The sequence below is a fragment of the Zootoca vivipara genome, chromosome 13 (assembly GCF_965207765.1).
Source record: "Zootoca vivipara chromosome 13, rZooViv2.hap1.1, whole genome shotgun sequence".
In the NCBI taxonomy this organism is placed as follows: Eukaryota; Metazoa; Chordata; class Lepidosauria; order Squamata; family Lacertidae; genus Zootoca; species Zootoca vivipara.
Genome location: NC_142596.1, coordinates 46,031,823 through 46,053,401, shown reverse-complemented (window position 1 = coordinate 46,053,401; position 21,579 = coordinate 46,031,823). Strand labels below are relative to the sequence as shown.

Sequence of the window (21,579 nt, the reverse complement as noted above, 5' to 3'; positions counted from 1 at the left end):
CCATTTTCCCTGTCCCTGACATATGTATTGACTTCTGCAGTGCATAATAATATTAATAATAACTTGTAAGGCAGCCTTGAAAACACAATGCTGGGGAATGAAGCCACACACAATTAAGTCTGCTTCCTGCGATGGCAGTGCTTGCAAGCATTTTGATGGATGAACTGTAGCTGTTGTTGCTGCTGCTGTTGCTGCTGCTGTTTTAAGTGTAATTGGAGATCTCCATTAACGGATAATCATCAAGAGCCACCTTATAATTGCCACCACCTCTAGTAACTGTAAACTCTGCATGCAGCCCCAGATGACACCCAAGGGCAGAAGATTTGGGGCCCAGCTCTGGATGTGCTCAAAACTAGGTCTGCATATTCTGGTCTGCTCCTGCTGTCTGGCTACTGATTGGTCTCTCCATGGGATTGCTTAGACCTGGAGGAAACCAATATCATAGGCTGGTTGGACATGGAGGAATAGTGGAAGGAACCAGCTGGGGAACTAGCAAGGGAAGAAGGCTCAGAGCCCAGGGAGTGGTGGTGGGACGACAATGACTGGGAAAAGAGAGGAAAGACTGGGAAGAGGAAGCCAGAGAGGTAACAGGGCTTCATGAGCGCGGAGAGTCTGTGGCAGAGGGAAGTCCAGAATCAGAGGCAGAAACTGGACTTGTAAAAGGGTAAAAGAGTAATGGGAAATGATTCCATTTTTTTCATAATGAATAAAAAAGTACTTCCCCCCCCCAAAAAAAACCCAGTGTTCTTTATTTTGGGCAGGCATCCCCAAACTGCGGCCCGCCAGATGTTTTTGCCTACAACTCCCATGATCCCTAGCTAGCAGGACCAGTGGTCGGGGAAGATGGGAATTGTAGTCCAAAACATCTGGAGGGCCGAAGTCTGGGGATGCCTGATTTTGGGGATAATTCAGCCTAAAATTTCCAGTTGCCACTACTGGGGCCCGTGTTTTGTTAGCCCCAAAATGGAAAACGAGCGAGGTCCCAGTCAAAGAAGAATAGCAACTTAAGTTGACAGAATATGTGCAGCTTGCAGATTTAACATAGAGAATAAGAGAACATATGTTTAAAGAAGATTGGAAAATGTTTCTTGAATATATGGGAAATAACTGTGTACAGCTGAAAAAGCTGCCAGCATTAAAATAAATTCAACAGTGTAAATAAGTTTTGATGGATGGAATAATGGAATACAGAATGGTATAGTTCTTGTAAAATATGCAGGGATATAAGATACGGAAAATAAACCGCGGAGAGAGACGAAGAGAAGTCACTGGTATTTTAAGGATGTTAAAATGAGTACTTTAACTGGGGTGTGGGATCGGACTCGCAAAGCAGCACGAGGCTGGCAGGGGCAGTGTGAGGAGCAAAATGCACCCTGGGAAAAACTGCACCCAGGGAGATGGCCCTCCCTCACCCCACCAGTGCTATAGCTCTGGCCCAGAGGCACAGATGGATCAGGCTGGTGAAAGGTCATGGGTGTTTTCTGCTGTGATCAGCTCCCCTCCCCCCTGTCTCCCCGAACCAGAAGAGAGCTGATTTTCATGGAGGAAGGTTACCAGGAATGAGCTGCTCTGCTCATTAGGCCTGACACTCAACGAAGTCTATGGAGATTGTGTTTTGGCTAATAAAGACTCAACACCATCTTTGAACTGCCTTCACCCTTAGGCACTGCCAGCTCAGAAGAACGGGAGCAGCCAGGGAGGCTGCTTCCATCCTCCAGTATCCACTGCCTGCAGCAGATGCCTCACTCTGGATCATGGTAAAGCTGGCCCTGTGAGCATGGTGTGGAGCTATTGGAGAGTAGTGTTATTAGTTTGGAGAAATCAGTCTGGGTCCTTTCCAAGTTTGTTTAGAACAGTGGTTCCCAACAGGTGGTCCGGGGACCCCCAGGGGTCCGCGAGCTATGCCAGAGGGGTCCGCAAGATGCTATTAGAATAAAAAATATATTAAATATATTTCGTATGATAACAGATTTTTTGTTTTGGCCGCTTCCTGCATGAGCAGAATCTAGCGCAAAACTAGAATTAGATAGAGGCAGTAGTTCTGCTGTATGCCGTTAGGTGGCGCTTTACAAACACTACTGTTTTGCAAAGAGGCAGCGCGCGCATTCTACTAACGCTCACCTCCCCAAGATGCTTTTCGTGCGTCGGCTTCATTTGTGCGCTACTGCGCAGGTACCCTGTCTTCTCCATTCCCCTCCCTCCACCCTGGCACGTGCTGCCTCTTTGCAAAACAGTAGTGTTTGTAAACAAAGCGTTGTTTTTCACGGAAGCGACAGTTCGCGTAGTTAAAAATGGACCGTTGGTTAAAAAGTGGTTCGTTAAAACAACAAAGGCCTACAGATGAAGAGGAAGAACTGTAAAAAACGTATAAATATAAAATATAAAAAGACTCTTAATTTGGCTCTCACTTTTTAATTTTAGGATTATGAATTAATGGGGGTCCTTGTCACAATAGCGGCTCGATGAGGGGTCCTCGAGAAAATTTTGTTGGGAACCCCTGGTTTAGAATGTAGTCGAAGAGGTTGCTAAACCAGCCCAATCAGTTCCTTTGTTAAGGTAATGGCTTTGGCTAGCCAGCTAAGTGCTGTGATTTATCATCTCCAAAAAGGTTGCCATAGAGACAAATGAGTGGACCTTTCCCCAGCTAACTTGGTTGGGTGCCACATTATTCTAGGCTGTAGAACAATCAGCTAATGGGACCTTTGTATAGGAGAGTTGTGAGAAAGAAATGGACTGATGCTGGACGCCAGGGAGACAGGCCCACGCCATGCCCTGTGCTGGGCTCGAGACTTCCTGAGAGACTAATGGGGAAGCAAGATCTGTTCCGGTGTTGATGCTGTCTTCTTCTTCTTTGGCGATCACTCATAGCCGAGTAAGATTGTCTTCCATAAACACGATTTCAACAATGGGTCCGTAAGTGACTGTGGAGGCCAATTCTGGATCCACACGTCCTTCCACAGTGGGGACATTGGTTTCCAGGCGGGAGTTGATCATGGTGTGGATTTGCCAAGCGTGCCTTCCTCTTAGCACGTTTCTCCCTTGCGTCCTAAGTTCGAGTGTCTTCCAAGTCCATGACACCTTTGGTAAAGGCTGTTCTCCAACTGGAGTGCTCACAGGCCAGTGTTTCCCAGTTGTCAGTGTTTATACTACATTTTTAAAGATTTGCCTTGAGAGAGTCTTTAAACCTCTTTTGTTGACCACCAGCATTATGCTTTCCATTTTTAAGTTCGGAATAGAGTAGTTGCTTTGGAAGACATCAGGCATCCGCTCAACATGACCAGTCCAACAAAGTTGATGTTGAAGATGCTGTAAGCCCTTCTATCCTATGCTTAGGTTGTATATATGTGTGTAAATAAAACCATACATCCTTAAGACATCTCCACTGACCTTCATTCCAAGGAACCGAACCCTCAGTAGATGCTGGGATCCCCGGGTTGGGTGTAACACCAGTATGTATTCAAACAGGGCACCATAATGTCCCTATTGATTTACTCCTTATGGCATCACAGGCTGGGTATATGTGGCCCTCTAGATCTCTCGAAATGGCTTTCAGGGGCCTTCCCATCATCAGCAGCACTCCTCCGCACCTTTCCTGAGCGCTCTTGCTTGCCTGGAACACGTCCCTGCTCTGTAATGCTTCTTGCTTGCCTGGATGAAGAATGTGTGCATATATATAGAACTCTCTGGCTTTTAGTGTGCGAAATGGCCATGCCTACTTTTCCCTCTGCCTCTGCCAGCTACTGGCATGGGGGTGGGGGAGGCAAGAGGGTTCCACATGTGCCCATCTCAGACCCCCCTGATCTGTCCCGGTGCTTCCAGAATATGCAAGGTTAACTTTTTTAAGCATTATAGTTTATTTGTTTTGTTTTGTTTTTTAATAAAAGGAAAGGAAAGGAAAGGAAAAAGGAAGCAAAATATTTGCAAGTGGCATTGCAAGCCGATTCCAGCAGGTAAGCCCATCGAAAGGCAGCCATGTGTGAAATGAGAGTTGCTCTAATTAAGATCTCGGTCCCAGCTCAACCAAATTATTTAAGGTGCAAGGGATTAAAGTCATTAATGAAATGTGGTCCGTATCAAAAACCATCTTGGGCGCGATCAGTAATGCAAGGCCTGTGGAAACGGGCATACTCAGACAGCTCTAGCAAAGGGTTAGAGGTCTCTGCAGCGTCCATTTCCTAGCTTTATCCGGTCCCTGTGAAACCACTGGATGTGTTTGAATGAGTGCTGTTAGGAAGGATGGCAAGAGTTTTTCATTTTTCTTCCAAACTGGCACTCCCTTATTCCAACTTTATCCAACAGGAGAAGCCTATCTCATGGGAGGGTGGTGGTGGAATCTTAAGGTGCAATATTTTATTTTTCAAAGGGAAATAAAAATTTTACAAGCCAGCTCCTCTGGCTTCATCTAGCAGGATAGGCAATGAGAAAACAAGTGCATTGAGAAATTAAGTTTGCTTTTCTCCTGTTGGAACAACAAAGTACAGGATTCAGCAAACCGGTATTCATTGTTTGAGGGAAGCCGAACATCTTAAAATAAGTTATTATGCAGGAGCATAGATTAAGGTGTTTAATAATAGGAAGAACAAAATATATTGTAGCGATATGATGATATGTTATACTGGGGAGCAGTAGGATATTGCGGTTTTTTGATTAGGTGAATATTTATGGATATGTTTCTACAAGAGCTGAAAGTCAATGTAAATGTAACTTATTTGTAGCTATATAGTGCATTTATCGTTATTATATAACGCGGGTGGCGCTGTGGGTTAAACCACAGAGCCTAGGGCTTGCTGATCAGAAGGTCGGCAGTTCAAATCCCCGCGACGGGGTGAGCTCCTGTTGCTCGGTCCCAGCTCCTGCCCACCTAGCAGTTCGAAAGTACGTCAGAGTGCAAGCAGATAAATAGGTACCGCTACAGCGGGAAGGTAAACGGCATTTCCCTGTGCTGCTCTGGTTCGCCAGAAGCGGCTTTGTCATGCTGGCCACATGACCTGGAAGCTGTACGCTGGCTCCCTCGGCCAATAACGCGATATGAGCGCCGCAAACCCAGAGTCGGTCACGACTGGACCTAATGGTCAGGGGTCCATTTACCTTTTTAGTGCATGTATTGTTATTATATAAATAGGGAAAGAAATCGGGTATAACATTTTACAGCATTTATATAATAATAAATAATTTTTGAACCCGGAGCAGTAACAAATCAGAAGCTCTCTGAGCAAAAGAGCAGCATGTTGCCAGTATCCTGTTCGCATGAGCAGCTTAGCTGCTTCCTTCTAAACTCACTGCAGCTTCTGGGATAGGCAGCTTTCATATATGCATAAACATAATGTCATCCATGTGCTGGCGAGGGTGTGGGGAGAGAGGCAGCTATAGGCACTTGTGGTGGACATGCCCCAAGGTGGTAAATTTTGGGGAACAAGCATTTAATGAGATGAGTAAAATTACACATCAGCATGTCACAAAGTCTCCAGAGCTTGTGTAACTGAATCTGTATTTAAATGAGAATCAGGACTTGGTGGATAAACTACTATAATTGGATTTCTCTTTAATAGCTGCATGTATGGCGATAGCCACATTCTAGAAGGACTTAAAAGTTGTGAACTTGAATGCTTGGTACAAGAGAGTGTGATGTATTGCCCTTGCGGGAGGGGGGGGGGGAATTGATTCACAAATGAAGACTGGCAAGTTGAACAAAGCATAAAGAAACCTTTGCGGGAGGACGGCGGAGCTTCATTTCATTTGCAAATTCTCCAGAAGATCAAAGACCAGTTCCAAAGGTTTATAATTAACTTGCGGGTCACATAAAAAGAATGTGTTTTAGAGGTGTGGGCTGTTATAAGTTGTGGTGTATGTACGAGAATACAGGTTTTCATGATTTATTTCTCTTCGGTCTCAGGAGAAAATTTGGTGGTGGTTGCTCTCTGTCTCTGTCAGGGAACTCCCAGAGGGTCCGCCAGAGGTTACAGGGATCCCCACCCCCTCCTTTCCTCCACCACCTCTTCCGGCTGAGGAAGCAGCAAGACATCCAATGAGGAGGGAGAGGAAATGGTCAGCTCGGAGGAGAGAGGGGTCAGGCGTTACTTCCTCTCCCCCAACCGGTCGCGGGGTCAAGCATAAAGAGGGGAGGAGGCGCTTGGGGGTCTTGAAGTTCCTATGCTGGGGGAGGAGCAAGAGAGGGGCACTCCTGGATTCTGCGGGCGACTAACATGGACATGCTTTTGGTAGCTCCGCACTGTACATAGTTTGCACTTAATAAACTGTTAAAAGACAGTTGGAAGCCTGGCGTCGTTACTCGTGAGTAGCCACCACATGCCATTACAGTCTCTTTTGAGATACAATGGAGTTTACCTCCCGGGGTGAAGTCAAACCCCTGGAGAATCACAGCCAACAGTCCAGAAACCAATAATAATAATAATAATAATAATAATAATAATAACAATTTATTATTTATACCCCACCCATCTGGCTGGAAAGCATGTCATATCACTTGCTTTGACACGTCATCTAACTTCTTTCCAAACACATCACAATGAATGCTTAATAAATAGCCAACGTCCTCTAATCTCCCCGCAAACAAATCACAACGAATGCTCAATAAACAGGTCACTTGGAACAGCCCTCAATTAACAGTTTTGCGATGTTCTGAACGCAACTTTGACTCATCGAGCAGCTACTCATTTCATGAATACCCTGTTTCCCTTTCTCAATGTGCTCATTATGTGCTTCATCTGCAGCGACAGATCCTTGACTATCGGAGCAGTTGGCCATTAAAAATAATTGTACACAAAAACTCTAAATTCCCCTAACAACATTTCATAAAGCGAGAGGCTTATTTCAATTAGGTCTCCTACGATGCAAAGAGAAGGACAGCCCAAGTTAGGGTCTGCATTCCCACAGCTCCCCAAGAGAAAGGTTTGCAAGCGTTTCAAACAAGGGCTTGCAATATCACCCTTTGGCCATCTCCAGTTGTGGCCCTATACAGAAAGTGGGTTGGTCACTCGTTCCTCAAGCTGCCTCATTGATATAAAAGGGTAACGAAACTTGAGTTCCACTGCTCAGGTATCTGATCGGAGCTCCTGACCTCCATGCGCACTGCGAAATGCTGCCTGCCACATCAGGAAGTAAGGTGCATGAAACATCACCATCATAATCTCCACTAGGAGTGGGGGGATCTGCAGCTCTCCAGATGTTGCTGGACTCCAAATCCCATCAGCCCCAGCCTCCACTGCCAATAGTCAAGGATGATGGTGAGGATGATGATGATGATACAATTTATTACTCGTCCTTCACCCTAAGGTCCCAAGCTGGGCTACGCCAATTAAAACACAATATTAAAATCCTTTTAAAGCAACATATAATTACAGAAAAACTGTGGATCCTAAAAATATGCACCTTGAGTGTCCCAAGCCAAGGTAAAGAGGGGTGTCTTCAGCATTCCCTGGAATCTGTCTAATGAAGGTGCCAGGCACACCTCTGTGGGGAGGGAGTTCTGCAAATGAGGGGCCACCACAGAGAAGACCCTCTCCCAGGCTGCCACCCCTAAAGGTTCTGAGGGCAGGGGAACTACCAAGAGATTCTCCCCCCCCCCTGCCACTCTTAACACCCAATAAGATATGTAGGGAAGGAGGTGGTCTTTTGGGTATGTGGGGCCTGAGTCCTTTAGGCCTGTAAAGACTGACGTGAGCACCTTGAATTGAGGTGAAATGGCAACTAGTGCAGGTGTTTCCGAGCACAATTCAAAGTGTTGGTGCTGACCTTTAAAGCTCTAAATGGTCTCGGCCCAGGATCTCTGATGGAGCGTTCCACCCCCATCATTCAGCCCAGACACGGAGTATTTAGCTCCGAGAGCCTTCTGGCGGTTCCCTCCCTGCAAGAAGTGAGGTTACAGGGAACCATGCAGAGGGCCTTCTCGGTGGCGGCACCTGCCCTGTGGAACGCCCTCCCATTAGATGTCAAGGAAATAAACAACTATCTAACTTTTAGAAGACTTCTGAAGGCAGCCCTGTTTAGGGAAGTTTTTAATGTTTGATGTTCTATTCTGTTTTTAATCTGTTGGAAGCCACTCATTTATTTATTTTGAAACAAGGGTTACATGAGATCCAAAGAGAACCTCAGTCAGCAATCTAGCTGCCACATTTTGGACCGACGAACGTTGCTGAGTCGTCTTCAAGGGCAGCCCCACGTAGAACTCATTGCAACAATCCAATGGTGGAGTCCAACAACATCTGAAGGGCCACCAATTCCTCGCCCTTGATCTACACAGATAAGCTTCCCCCTCCCACCCCAAAAATCTCAAAAGCTGCAGATATTACAGTTTTTAAAAGAACAAATGAGCAGAGGAAGCCTTACTTGTGCAGCCTGTGAGATGGCCGGTCGCCGTTCTCCTGCTGTCCATAGCAACTCGTCTTCGTCTCGGGGATGAATGAATACTTTTCCAACATGGCTGTTGCAGCCGTAGCAATAACCCCAAGGCCATCGCGTACCCGGGCATCCAATCGGTAGTCCCACTCATCGTAGGACACCGAAATCAGCCCCGCAGGGAACTCTTTGGGAGTAATTTCCATGTTCCCGCTAACCAAGCTGGGGACAATCCAGAAGAAGTCATAACCAGTCAAGCCTAAGGAACGGGCCTCCTCCAGGATGTAAACAGCTTCGTCCTTCGAGCAGTAAAGCAGGATGACAGAGGAGTGGATCTTCTTCAGCTGAATGGTCGTCTTGGCATCACCGATGGGCGTGTCGAGGGTGATGATGTTTTGCATGTCCCAGCCCACAAAACTGTTCTCCACAGTGTACTTGATAAAGCTGATGAAGTCTCGGTAGCCGGGGAAAGTGCTGGTTACCAAGGAGAAGACATGCCAGTCGTAGTATTGCATGAATTTTAGCATGATGATGGCTTCCTGTTGGATGGAAGCCCCAAACTGGAAAAACGTGGACATCACATCCTACAAAGGAAGAAAGGAAGGGAGAAGTTTATTAATATTAGACTGATCTGTAGGGAAGGTTTAGAATCCCAGAACTGTAGAGTTGAAGGGACCCCCAAGGTTCATCTAGTCCAAAGCCTTGCAATAAAAGGATCATAACTAAAGAACCCCTGAAAGGGGCTTGAATGCCTCCATTGAAGGAGAGTCCATCACGGTCCATTCAACTGTCAAACGGCTCTTACCATCAGAAAGTTCTTCTAAATGTTTTCCTGGAATTATCATGTACAGCGGAACCTAGGTTTTCGAACATAATCCGTTCCGGAAGACCGTTCGACTTCCGAAACGTTCAGAAACCAAAAACTGAAAGCAGAAGTCTCAATTCAATAGGGAAACTCAAAACAGAAGCCACACCGGATGTTCGGGTTCTGAAAAGCGTTCAAAAACCAGAGCATTTACTTGCGGGTTTCCAGCATTCAGGAGGCGAACCATTCGAGAACAGAGCTGTTCAAGAACCAAAGTTTGACTGTGCCCCCTTTTAATCTTGGTGTCCTGCACTAAAAAGGCCCCAGACATATTCCTTGCATGGGTAGTTTCTCTGTGCTTTTATCATTTTAGTTGTTGTTTTCTTTGCTTTTCCAAGTTCTGTGATATCCTAACATTAGCTGTTATTCCTGCATTTCAGGGGCTTGGACTAGATACGGTAACTCCGGAGCTGTCGTTCAACTCTACAATTCTGTGATTCTATGAAGATGCAGACATTTGGAAGCGTAACTCTCACATACACACAAACACACACAACAATAGAGGTTTATATTAGCAGCTCTCCAAACGCAGACTGCGTCCCCCCCCAATATTCACCATAAAATGAACGCTGCATCATTTATCGGACACCAGGTACCAATTTAGTCCTGAGCGCAATTAACTTTCTCAGTACAACACAGCTCCTCTGTTTAGCCCTGTGTGTTTGCTCTCAAATTGAAATCTGACTACTCAAAGGGAGAAAGGGGATATTGCAAGGTGTAAAGGTTTCCTTCGGTGTGCACTGTGGATCCTTCTTCTATAGCCTCATAACGCGCTCTCGCTCTCGCTTTCTTTGAAGCAAGATGACTCGAGAGATTTGGAACCTTCCGTAGAAACCAGCCATTACCTTTAAGTGGCTTCCGTGTTAGAATCACAAAACTGCAGAGCTAGGAGGTCATCTAGTCCCACCCCCGGCAATGCAGTAATCACAACTAAGGATGTCATTGAGTGGATGGTGGATGGAGGCCTTTCACTGATGACACACAAATCAATCGGAGTCAAACTACACACCGATTGAGCCATTTCGCTCCTTTACGGATTTCTGTCCATGAGCATGGCTCTCACTATTAAAATGATACAGGATGTGACAGAAGCGAGCCAGCAGGAAATTGCACAGAGCAAGTTGGAATTAGCTCTTTATCAGCAAAAGCAGGGTCTGTTGGGCATAGGCACCAACTCCTAGGGGCTGAGGCAGTTTCTGCCTTTCTCGTAACTTGAAGCCATTGGTTCAGGCCCTCCCCTCCGGAGCAGGAGAAAACAAGCTTGCTCCATCTTCCATGCGACAGTCCTTAAGATATCTGAAGTTGGCTATCCTATCTCCCCTTAGTCTCCTCTTATCCATGCTAAACATACCCAACTCTCTCATTCTTCAGCTCTCTATATTGGACAAACAGGCCAAACCCTACGCCAAAGGATAAATGGACATAAATCTGACATCAGGAACCACAAGACAGAGAAACCAGTAGGAGAACACTTCAATCTCCCAGGACATTCTATACAAGATCTCAAAGCAGCTGTTTTATTACAGAAAAATTTCAGGAACAGACTGGAAAGAGAAGTTGCTGAATTGGAACTCATTACCAAGCTTAAAACCATGGAGCCACCTGGGATGAACAAAGACATTGGATTCTTATCTCATTATGTGTGATCAAGCTTTCTTTAGAGCCTCAGCCCTTGCTTTTTCCCCGCAGGACCAATTGCAGTCATCAGCAGTCATTAACAGCCATCTACAGGTTTACCACTCCTATCAGCCCATCACCCATTCCCACCCCCCACCACCACCCTCTGTATATACATAAGGGTCTGACTCTTCTGTTTCAAGTGTATCTGAAGAAGTGTGCATGCACACGAAAGCTCATACCAAAATATAAACTTAGTTGGTCTTTAAGGTGCTACTGAAGGAATTTTTTTATTTTTCTCTCATTCTTCGTTTGAGTCAAAACTAGTTCCCTTCTCCTGGGCCCCTGCATAAAATATCCAGCAGGGATGAAAAACCACATTCCCTTTGAGAATGCGAATCCCTGCCCTCAATTTTCCAGGCTTGCACTCGGTGATGGTATCAGGCAGCCCAGTCTGACTGGCCGTGTGACATCGTGGCATCTTCACACATATTGCGTGATCTCTGATTGGGTGGGCTCCCCTATGTGACTCATCCGAGATCGTGAAAGGCTTGGCAGCTGGGGAAAGAGCAATGTTTTACAGGATGATTCACATAAACCGGTGAGGGGGTGTTGGGCCCTTTTGTTGTGGGGAAGCAGGTGTCACCACCCATTTATCTGCCAGTGATTCGGACACTGAATCCGAGGCTGCAGGGGCACCAGATAAGGAGCTGGGTCTGGGGCTCAGAGGTGACTGTGGAAGATGGGGAGACCAGTGGGCTTGAGGTGGTTGGACAAGAAGCTCCAGAGGAACCTATAGGGTCTACCAGGCCACCAAGGTCTATAGGGCCAGTACCACGACCTAAACAAGACCCCCTTCCCCTGAATAAGGAGGTGCCTTCTCCTGCACATCACCAGTCCAGAAATGCACCAGGAGGGAGGCTGTGGTACATGTGAGGAACATATGAGAGATGTCCCTCTTCAGGACAAAGGGTTGACTCTTTTAGGCTCTCTGCCTAGAGACAGAGGCATAGAAGGCCTGCTCCAGGGGCGTAGCAAAGGAGGGGTGTTAGGGGCGCTCTGCCCCGGGCAGTGCGTGATCCCGAGGGCGCCATGGCGGCTGTCCCCGCCTGGCCGCGCTGCATGGCCCGCCCCCAGAAAATGTGCCATGCCCCTACAGGCGGTGCGCCCTGCCCCCAAAACACGCACGCACACACCCCACGGGCGACGCCCCCGCCCCCAAACGCACACCCTGTTCATGTGGGCGGCATGCCCTGCCCCCAGAATGCATGCCAGCCCTGCCTGCTCTCCGCCCCCGGTTGCAGAGCATGAATCTATACCACTGGCCTGCTCCCAACCTTTTTGGGGATCATGTCGCTCCCTTGGAGCTGTTTGTGGTCTTCCAGCTTTGCATCTTTTCTTGTAGGCTCCAGCATCGAACCAGAACACAACCAAGCGGGTGGCAGTTCTCCCTACTGAAATTGTCGTCACCTCATTGCCAGAAGGCTAAAGTCAACCATATTTTGATCATTCAGCCCCAAGCCCAGCTGTTTGAGCCTCAGTCTATGAAAGGGAAAGGAAGGGATGAGTCAATTGGTTCCATCTTCTCTGCTGCATTCCCATTCATGGCTTCGTCCCCTTCTACATATTGAGAAAATAGGATTTCTATTGCAGGAAGCCTTATCTCCTTGTGGAAGACAAAGGTTGTGCAGGGAGCCCACTCCTATGGCTAGAGCATGGGTAAGCAAGCTCTTCTAAATCCGGCTCGCGGACGGTCCAGGAATCAGCTTGTTTTTACATGAGTAGAATGTGTCCTTTTATTGAAAATGTATCTCTGGGTTATTCATGGGGCGTAGGAATTCATTCATATTTTTTTCTTCAAATACAGTCCGGCCCCCCACAAGGTCTGAGGGACAGTGGACCGGCCCCCTGCTGAAACAGTTTGCTGACCCCTGGGCTAGAGCCTCACAAGTTTTCGTTTCCATTATCTGCATTCTGTATGAGTCTTTCATCATAACAGAGCCTACTACTTTTTGTCATTACAGTGGTACCTCGGTTTATGAACACAATTTGTTCCGGAAGTCTGTTCATAAACTGAAGCATTCATAAACTGAAGCAAACTTTCCCATTGAAAGTAATGGAAAGTAGATTAATCTGTTCCAGACGGTCCGCAGAGTACTTAAACTGAAGCGTTCATAAACTGAAGCAAACTTTCCCATTGAAAGTAATGGAAAGTGAATTAATCCGTTCCAGACGGGTCCGCGGTGTTCGTAAACCGAAAATTCATAAACCGAGGTGTTCATAAACCGAGGTTCCACTGTACTTTGCTGGTGGAATGGTCAGCTCATGCAAAGACTCTTTTTCTGGCTCCTTCCCACCTCCAAAATTGTTGGTTCATTACATTTGCTCTCCTGCTTAAGAACTACAACAGTTGGTCCTTCTCAATCATGAAGAATTCTGGGAGGAGCAGCTCTTTGGGGGGCTAAATGGGCAGCTTCCCTTTGCAAGCATTAAGGCCAGGATTCTAGGTGCAGAACTCTAGCGGCACCTAGTGAGAAAAGACGAGCATTACAGGATGCAGAGCATCAACCAAAGGGAAGGGAAGAAGCAGAATCCCAGGCAGAGATTATCCATGTTTTTAAGCAGAACCCACCACAGATATTTATTAGCCCAAGTACTGGGTGTGTAAATGCATTCTCTACTGCCATCATTTGCATTAACTACAAGGCTTACAACAGCAAAGGCGCTGTGCAGTTCTTTGGGACTTGTTCCCGCAAAGCCTCAAATCGTTTTGGCTTTAGCGTGTGAAGTTCATGAAAGCAGACATCTCAAAGGAACATAATGTAAGAGCAGCTCACCCAAAAATGAATTAGGTTTTTTTCTCCTCTCGTTGAGCAGGTGTGCATTAGCTTTAATTGGCACACACCTTCGGGGTTTTCTGCTCTGAAAATGTTCTGATTGTTCACAGGACGGAAACTGCAAAATCTCAAATTTCATGCTCGACAACAAAGTAGAAGAGAAAGAATGGGCCACCCCCAGCCCAACACAAGGGCAAGAATCTCTCACAGCAAAAAGCAAAAAGGAGTCTTAAGGAGGAGCAGATTTATTGTGGTAGGAACATTAATAGCCCAGCACCTAAGGCAGATACACACAGGAGAATGATATAGGGGGGAAAGGTGGCAGACAATGGGGCCATGAAACACAAGTTTGTAAAGTTTATGACATTTCTAGGCTGACCTGAAATATCTGCAAGACAAACACTGTGACAGTTCACAACATTAGCTATTGGGAATAAAATAATTGCATCCCTAATTTCGCTGTCCTAACCCTCCACCCTTCCAAGGAGAAGGGGACGACAGAGGACGAGATGGTTGGATAGTGTTCTCGAAGCTACGAACATGAGTCTGACCAAACTGTGGGAGGCAGTGGAAGACAGGAGTGCCTGGTGTGCTCTGGTCCATGGGGTCATGAAGAGTTGACACAACTGAACGACTAAACAACAACAACAACCCTCCATCCATCTGAGAATTTTACCAGGTGCTCTTAGGCCTGTCGGGCTATGCACCTGGTCTGGGCAAATCCCAGATCATCAATCAATTCAAGCTGATATAGGATTTGTCCAAGGTGAGTCAAGGCAGCCCCCAGATCTCCTCTGGAGCAATCTGGGGCTGTCAAAAGATGGGGTAGTTGGAATGAATCTCAAGAGCAGGCATCCCCAAACTTCGGCCCTCCAGATGTTTTGGACTACAATTCCCATCATCCCTGACCACTGGTCCTGTTAGCTAGGGACCATGGGAGTTGTAGGCCAAAACATCTGGAGGGCCGCAGTTTGGGGATGCCTGCTCAAGAGCCATCCAGTCCCATCCCCTGCAATTATGCAAGTAAAGACTCCCACCCTGATTAAACATGTGGTTTTATTCATCAGCATCTAACTTAAATACCACCCCCTCTCTCTCTCTCCACCCCCTCCTGATTGGCTGTTAGAAACACCAGCTCCCACTCATCAGGAGGCAGACCCAGGACCTGTCCATCACACATCAGAAGGCCCATCCAGATTAGCAGATAGCTAGCTCGCCCCATCAGACTCAACACCCTTGGGCCACCTTTATTACATTATTTCTTCTAATTCCTGGTGGCGATAGCACAATGGGACCAAATCACTTCTCATGTCCTTAAGCTTGCAGCCCAACTGGTTCGAATTTGCTCTTAATAGCCTCCAACAATTAATCAACCAGAGCTGGTTAATCAATTGATTAAAGGTTGCTGCCCTGGTGATAATTGGATGAAAAATGGTGGTTGGGGGGGGGAGGAATCTTAACTCTTGACAGGCTGGAGGGAGTCAACCTGAGGCATTCTCTCCCTTGCTAAAACATGGCCCCAATATGCAATATTCCTTCACCAACAAGCCATTTCTAGATGGCTCAAATCTCTTGCCTTTCCCTTCTTTGCAGTGGTCAACTAACATCTGCCAGAGGGTCCAACTTTACCATGAAATTTATCTGTTTATCAGATTTCTCCACCACTGGGAGATAGCATGTAATTCCCTCTGACTGCTCATAATGAAGGCAGATGGCATTGCACTTCGAATTCCCATCGGAGGTTTGTTTTTATTATTATTTCACTGCCTTCTGCATCATTTCCCCCAAACAACAAATCAGTGCTTGTCTCTTTTTTTAGGGAGAAGAAAAAGGCTAGGCAGACTAATTGCAGAGAGAGCCGAGAAAATGAACCAATCCCAGGAGGGATGAGATGCTTAGGACTTTTCCAAAAAGTTTTCTTTCCTTCTCTCTCATGAGCCAGTTCTTCAATACGCTAAGCCTGAAACCAGCTGGGCCCACCTACTCTAACAGAAACCTACTCTAACAGACCATTCGGTATCCCGCATTCAAAAAAGCAAAAGGCCTTATTAGAATCCAGAGAGACATTCTAAGCAGGCAAAAACCACCAAGGAGGGTGTGTAGCAGGTCCATTGAGGGGTGCAGCTGAGGAGAGTCCAGAAGGCAAGAACGAAAGGCCAGAATTCCCCCATCCTTGAATTAATATAGTGTACATAATATGGTGTACACAACGGGACGCAGGTGGCGCTGTGGTCTAAACCACAGAGCCTAGGGCTTGCAGATCAGAAGGTCGGCGGTTCGAATCTCCACGACAGGGTGAGCTCCCGTTGCTCGGCCCCAGCTCCTGCCAACCTAGCAGTTCAGAAGCACGTCAAAGTGCAAGTAGATAAATAGGTATTGCTCCGGCGGGAAGGTAAATGGCATTTCCATGTGCTGCTCTGGTTCACCAGAAGCGGTTTAGTCATGCTGGCCACATGACCCGGAAGCTGTCTGCAGACAAACGCCGGCTCCCTCGGCCAGTAAAGTGAGATGAGCGCTGCAACCTCAGAGTCGTTCGCCACTGGACTTAACAGTCAGGGGTCCCTTTACCTTTACCTTACATAATTACTGAATAGGCAAGAAACAGGGGCTGGGATTAAGCAAGCGCATTAGGACTTTTCAACCTCTGAGGGTCATTTCCAAATTGGGAAGGGTGTTTGCAAAGCGACGCTCTGCAATATTTCTCATTCAATGGGGGATTTGATGCAAAGGCAAGAAGGCACAATTAGCCGGGGACCATTTCTCTCTCTCTCTCTCTGTGTGTGTGTGTGTGTGTGTGTGTGTGTGTGTGTGTGTGTGTGTGTTTACGTCTTTTGTGCCAGTGGTGAAGTCGGCTGCTCTACACTCCCACTAAATAGCAAATCAGTGTGCAACTTGGGCGATAATTATTCCCTGATAGGTATAAATAGCAGAGAGATTCCTCATTCTCCGGCAAACTGGCTCTTTCCAAATTAAACTGATCAAGCTGTGAATGAATAAAGAGAGGCTTAACTTGAACCGCTTTTAAAAGGAAAGGAAAGAAAGCACTTCCCATTGGAAAATATGTTTCATTTTGGTTTTGTCGATTCACCCAAAGCAAAACCACATTTTACATCAGGGCAGCATAGACTTGAAATTTGGAGATTTTGGAGAACACTAAGATCTGCCTACTGAAGCCAGGTGCATAAGACATGCATGCTTAGAATGACAGAACAGCAGTTAATGGGCACAAGGATTTTGAACTCCAGAACAGAGCTAAGCTCCCAGTCAACACAACAGGAAGGTCGCAGAAGTCTAGTCTGTGGCTCCAACTGCTCCAGAGAGCATGGACCTAGATGCTAAATTGGTGTCAGTAGCATAGCTGTCAAGTCTCCCGTTTTTTGCGGAAAACCCCCGTATTTAAATCTGTTTCCCGCTGTTATCCCGAATTGCAAAATATCCCGTAAATCCCCCGGATTTATAAGAAAGCGGCTCCTGCCAGCCAGGGAGGCTCCTCAGTTGGCTGCTTGCTCACTTGGCTTGCCGAGGGCTGCCGGAAATGGCCTCTGCACATGCCCGGGCATGCGCAGAAGCGATTTCTGGTGCCCAACAGACATGCAGACATGGGCAGCCTGGTACCGGAAGTCACTTCTGCGCATGCGCAGAACCAATTTCCGGTGCCGCTCTGCCCATATCTGGGCACCGGAAATCGGGCAGAGCTGGCACAGGAAGTCGCTTCTGTGCATGTCTGGACATGCACAGAAGCAACTTCCAGTGCCGCGCCGCTGCTGCTCCCTTATTTTCAAATCCGGAAGTTGATAGCTATGGTCAGTAGGTATGCAGAGCTGTAGAAGGGACTGTGTTATCTTTGACCAAAAAGAGTTAACCATCTGCCGCATGCAATCCTTTAGCTCGGAAGTGCTCTTGACACCTGATTGTATATCAGATATACAATCTGAAACTACAACTAATCCAGAATGGGGCAGCCAGACTAGTGACTGGGAACGGCCGCCAAGACCACATAACACCAATTCTGATAGACCTTCATTGGCTCCCTGTATGTTTCTGAGCACAATTCAAAGTGTTGGTGCTGACCTTTAAAGCCCTAAATGGCCTTAGCCCAGTATACCTGAAGGCACGTCTCCACCCCCATATGCACCTTGAGTGTCCCAAGCCAAGGTAAAGAGGGGTGTCTTCAGCATTCCCTGGAAGCTGTCTAATGAAGGTGCCAGGCACACCTCTGTGGGGAGGGAGTTCTGCAAATGAGGGGCCACCACAGAGAAGACCCTCTCCCAGGCTGCCACCCACAAAGGTTCTGAGGGCAGGGGAACTACCAAGAGATTCCCCCCCCCACCAATCTTAACACCCAAGAAGATCTGTAGGGAAGGAGGTGGTATTTGGGGTATTTGGAGCCTGAGTACTTTAGGTCTGTAAAGACTGATGTGAGCACCTTGAATTGAGGTGAAATGGCAACTAGTGCAGGTGTTTCCGAGCACAGTTAAAAGTGTTGGTGTTGACCTTGAAAGCCCTAAAATAGTCTCGGCCCAGTATCCCTGAAGGAGCGTCTCCACCCCCATCATTCAGCCCAGGCACGGAGGATTCAGCTCCGAGAGCCTTCTGCCGGTTCCCTCCCTGCGAGAAGTGAGGTTATAGGGAACCATGCAGAGGGCCTTCTCAGTGGTGGCTCCCACCCTGTGGAACGCCCTTCCACCAGATGTCAAGGAAATAAACAACTATCTGACTTTTAGAAGACATCTGAAGGCAACCCTGTTTAGGGAAGTTTTTAATGTTTGATGTTTTATTGTGTTTAAATATTTTGTTGGAAGCCGCCCAGAGTGGCTGGGAAAACCCAACCAGATGGGCAGGGTATAAATTAATAATAATAATAATAATAATAATAATAATAATAATTAATAATAAATCACCAATGGCATTTGCAACATTGGCTACTGGGTCTTCAGAAGAACAGGGAAGCAAGTCAGAAATTCCACAAGTAGGCTCCCACCAACCTCCAAGCCACTGATTTTCCCAGGCTAAGGACAAATGCATTTTGAGGTTACGGAAAGAGAATATGCAGATGGTCAGATAATTAAAATCTGGAGAGACATGGAGAAAGAAAGAGGCAGAACAAAGATGAGCTCCCATCATCTATTTGACTCACTCCTGTGTACCTGTACCTTTTTATTTAACAAATGAGCATTTTCTGCCTTGGCTCCCCCTCACCACGATTGCCTCCCTTCCGCTCCAATTTCATTCCCTTCCGCGCGAAATCCCGTTGAGAGTAGCATCACACTACAAAAGAAGAAAAGCCGCTTTTGCCCTCATCCTTTTCGACAAGCAGCACTGGAGGCAAGGTGAGGAAGAGAGAGATTTCCCCCCTGTAAATCTGACGGTGGCGGGTTAATGTTTTAAAAGAGAAAACGATGGTCAGCAAAGGGACTCCTAAAGTAAAATCAGATCCATCGAAGGTGCGATCCGGTACACACTTGCCTGGGGGTAAGCCCAGTTGCCCTCCAGATAATGTGCCTCTGAAGAGACATGCATAGGATTGCATCACGATCCTGTCTCACTGTAGCCTGAGACAGTTCAATAAAGAGAAATGACAGACGATAGGTTTGCAAGTCATGGAATCGTACAATTGTAGAGTTGGAAGGGACACCAAGGGTCATCAAGTTCAACTCCCTGCAATGCAGGAATTTCAACCAAAGCATCCATGGCAGGTGACCCTCCAACCTCTGCTTAAAAACCTCCAAGGAAGGAGAGTCCAGAACATCCTAAGGGAGACCGTTCCACTGTCAGACAGCTCTTACTGTCAGAAGGTTCTTCCTGGTGTTTAGTCAGAATCTCCTTTCTTGTAACTTAAAGCCATTCGTTTGAATGGTGTTATGTACTGAGCTGAATCCTAGAACAATAGGATTCAGAATCAGCGGGAGCTACCCAATCCAACTCCAGGTGGAAGTGAATCCGCAACCTGATTGGCCTGCTGGAGCAGCCAATCAGGCGGCTGGCAGAAGTGAATCTGCTACCTGATTGGCCTGTAGGAGCAGCCAATCAGGCTGCAGGCAGAAGTCAATCCATAATATAATTGGCCCACAGGTGTAGCCCTGAAGTAGCCAATCACGCAAGGCCCATTGTGTAAATAATGTATATAAGCAGATGGTTTGGGGAAAAGAGCCATTCGTCTTCTCTTCTCCTCCTTGATGACTATGAGCTGAATAAAGAGCATGAAATTCACTCTTGACTCCGAGTATATTTCAAATACTATCCTCCCAAGCAGGAGAAAACAATCTTGCTCCATCTTCCATGTGACAGCCCTTCAGATAGGTGAAGATGGCTACCATGTCTCCTCTTCTCCAGGCTAACCAGACCCAACTCCCTCAATCATTCTTCATAAGTCTTGGTTTCCAGATCCTTGATCATCTTGGTTGCCCTCTTCTGCACACATTTGAGCTTGCCAATGTCTTAAATTGTGGCACCCAGAAGTGGACAATATATTCCAGGTTTGGTCTGACTACGGCAGAAAGAGTGGTACTATTACTTCCCTTGGTCTGGACCTCTGTTTTTGTTTTTTGTTTTTTGAATAATTTTTATTAATTTTTAGAAAAAGAAAACACATACAAAGTATACAACATAAACTCTGTCCCTTCATTTTCCCTCCACCCACAAGCCCACCTCTGCCACCAGTGAGCCCCATGGGTATTGGGGAACAAAGGGGTCCATTTTAAGCTGGGTTTGACCTCCCCCCTCCTTCCTCCCCCCTCATCCCCCCCCTGCCACTGAGAGGACAAAGGCGGAGGATCTCTGGGGATTGGCTTATCCCCCAGCTATTTCTTCACTGTACTGGAAAAAAGAAAAACAAAGAAAAAAGGAGATAAAAAAAAAGCAAAAATATGAAAAGGGGAAAAAAAGGGAAGGAAAAAAAGGAAAAAGGAAAAATATTAATGGCTTCCACGACTCTCCTCCTCCTGGATTTCCCTACCTCTTTACATAGTTATGGCGGGTTTTCTAATCCAATTCAGAATCTTATTCTTATAATATTAACACAATCCTCCTCCTTCTTCATGCTGTCCCCCTCTGAGCCCCCCCCCCCTGCCACTGGGGTGGCCCGAGGAGTGGTCTGGACCTCTGTTGATGCAGCCTAGAATAGCATTAACTTTCCTTTCCTCCCCCCCCCTTTTTTTTTTTGCTCTTGCATCACACTGTTGACTCATGCTAAACGTGTGGTCTACCAAGATCCCTAGATCCTTTTCACACGTGCAGGCAAGCCAGGAGTCCCCCATCTTATATCTGTGCAGCTGGTTCTTCCTGCCTAAGTGCAGAACCTTATACTTAGAATAGACAGAAGGGATTGGCCCCCATTTTTTAAATAAATTTTGAAAAAAAACAGCTTGTGTGCTTTGGGACCACAAATGTTGTGTTCTTCTAGGCAAATGTACGAGATGTTTTTAAACACATGCCTGAAACTCTAATGAAATTGACATGGAAGTCTGGGGAAAGAAAGGAAGAATATCAGCCGACATCCTTCACCAACCCTGCCTTGCTTGTTCCTTGGGTGAAATGTGCCTTTCCACTCTCGCTAGCCTGGATCAAGGACAGAGTTGGGTTTGTGAGAGGGAAGAAGTCAGACAAAAAGTTGAAACTGACATTTGCTGCTCTGCCCATTCTTTGCTTCGCTACAACAGCCACCGGCATGCGGCCCCCAGAAGGCTTCACAGGAGAGGACGTCGCCCTTGGTTTGAAAAAAAAAAATGCCCCCCACCTCTTGACTACGCACAAATGTCTGTTCTTGCAGTGTCGGATGTACGTATAAGCTAAACAAGCTATAGCTTAGGACCCCATTCTTGCCCCCCCCCCAAAAAATGAGTCTTTGTAAATTGTGTTTCTAAAGGAACTTTTGTTATTGCCAAATGCCAATGTGTTTGCCTTTTT

At 46.6% G+C, this 21,579-nt stretch overlaps 1 protein-coding gene across 2 annotated transcripts in view; it reads right to left on the bottom strand.

The window, feature by feature from the left end:
* GRIN2A (glutamate ionotropic receptor NMDA type subunit 2A) overlaps positions 1-21,579 on the bottom strand; it is a 207,542-nt gene that overhangs the window by 69,098 nt on the left and 116,865 nt on the right. For both annotated transcript variants that reach the window (XM_060282391.2, XM_088656648.1), the window contains exon 4: positions 8,347-8,939. In XM_060282391.2, coding sequence (XP_060138374.2) covers positions 8,347-8,939 — 593 coding nt within the window. The remainder of the gene's footprint in view (positions 1-8,346; positions 8,940-21,579) is intronic.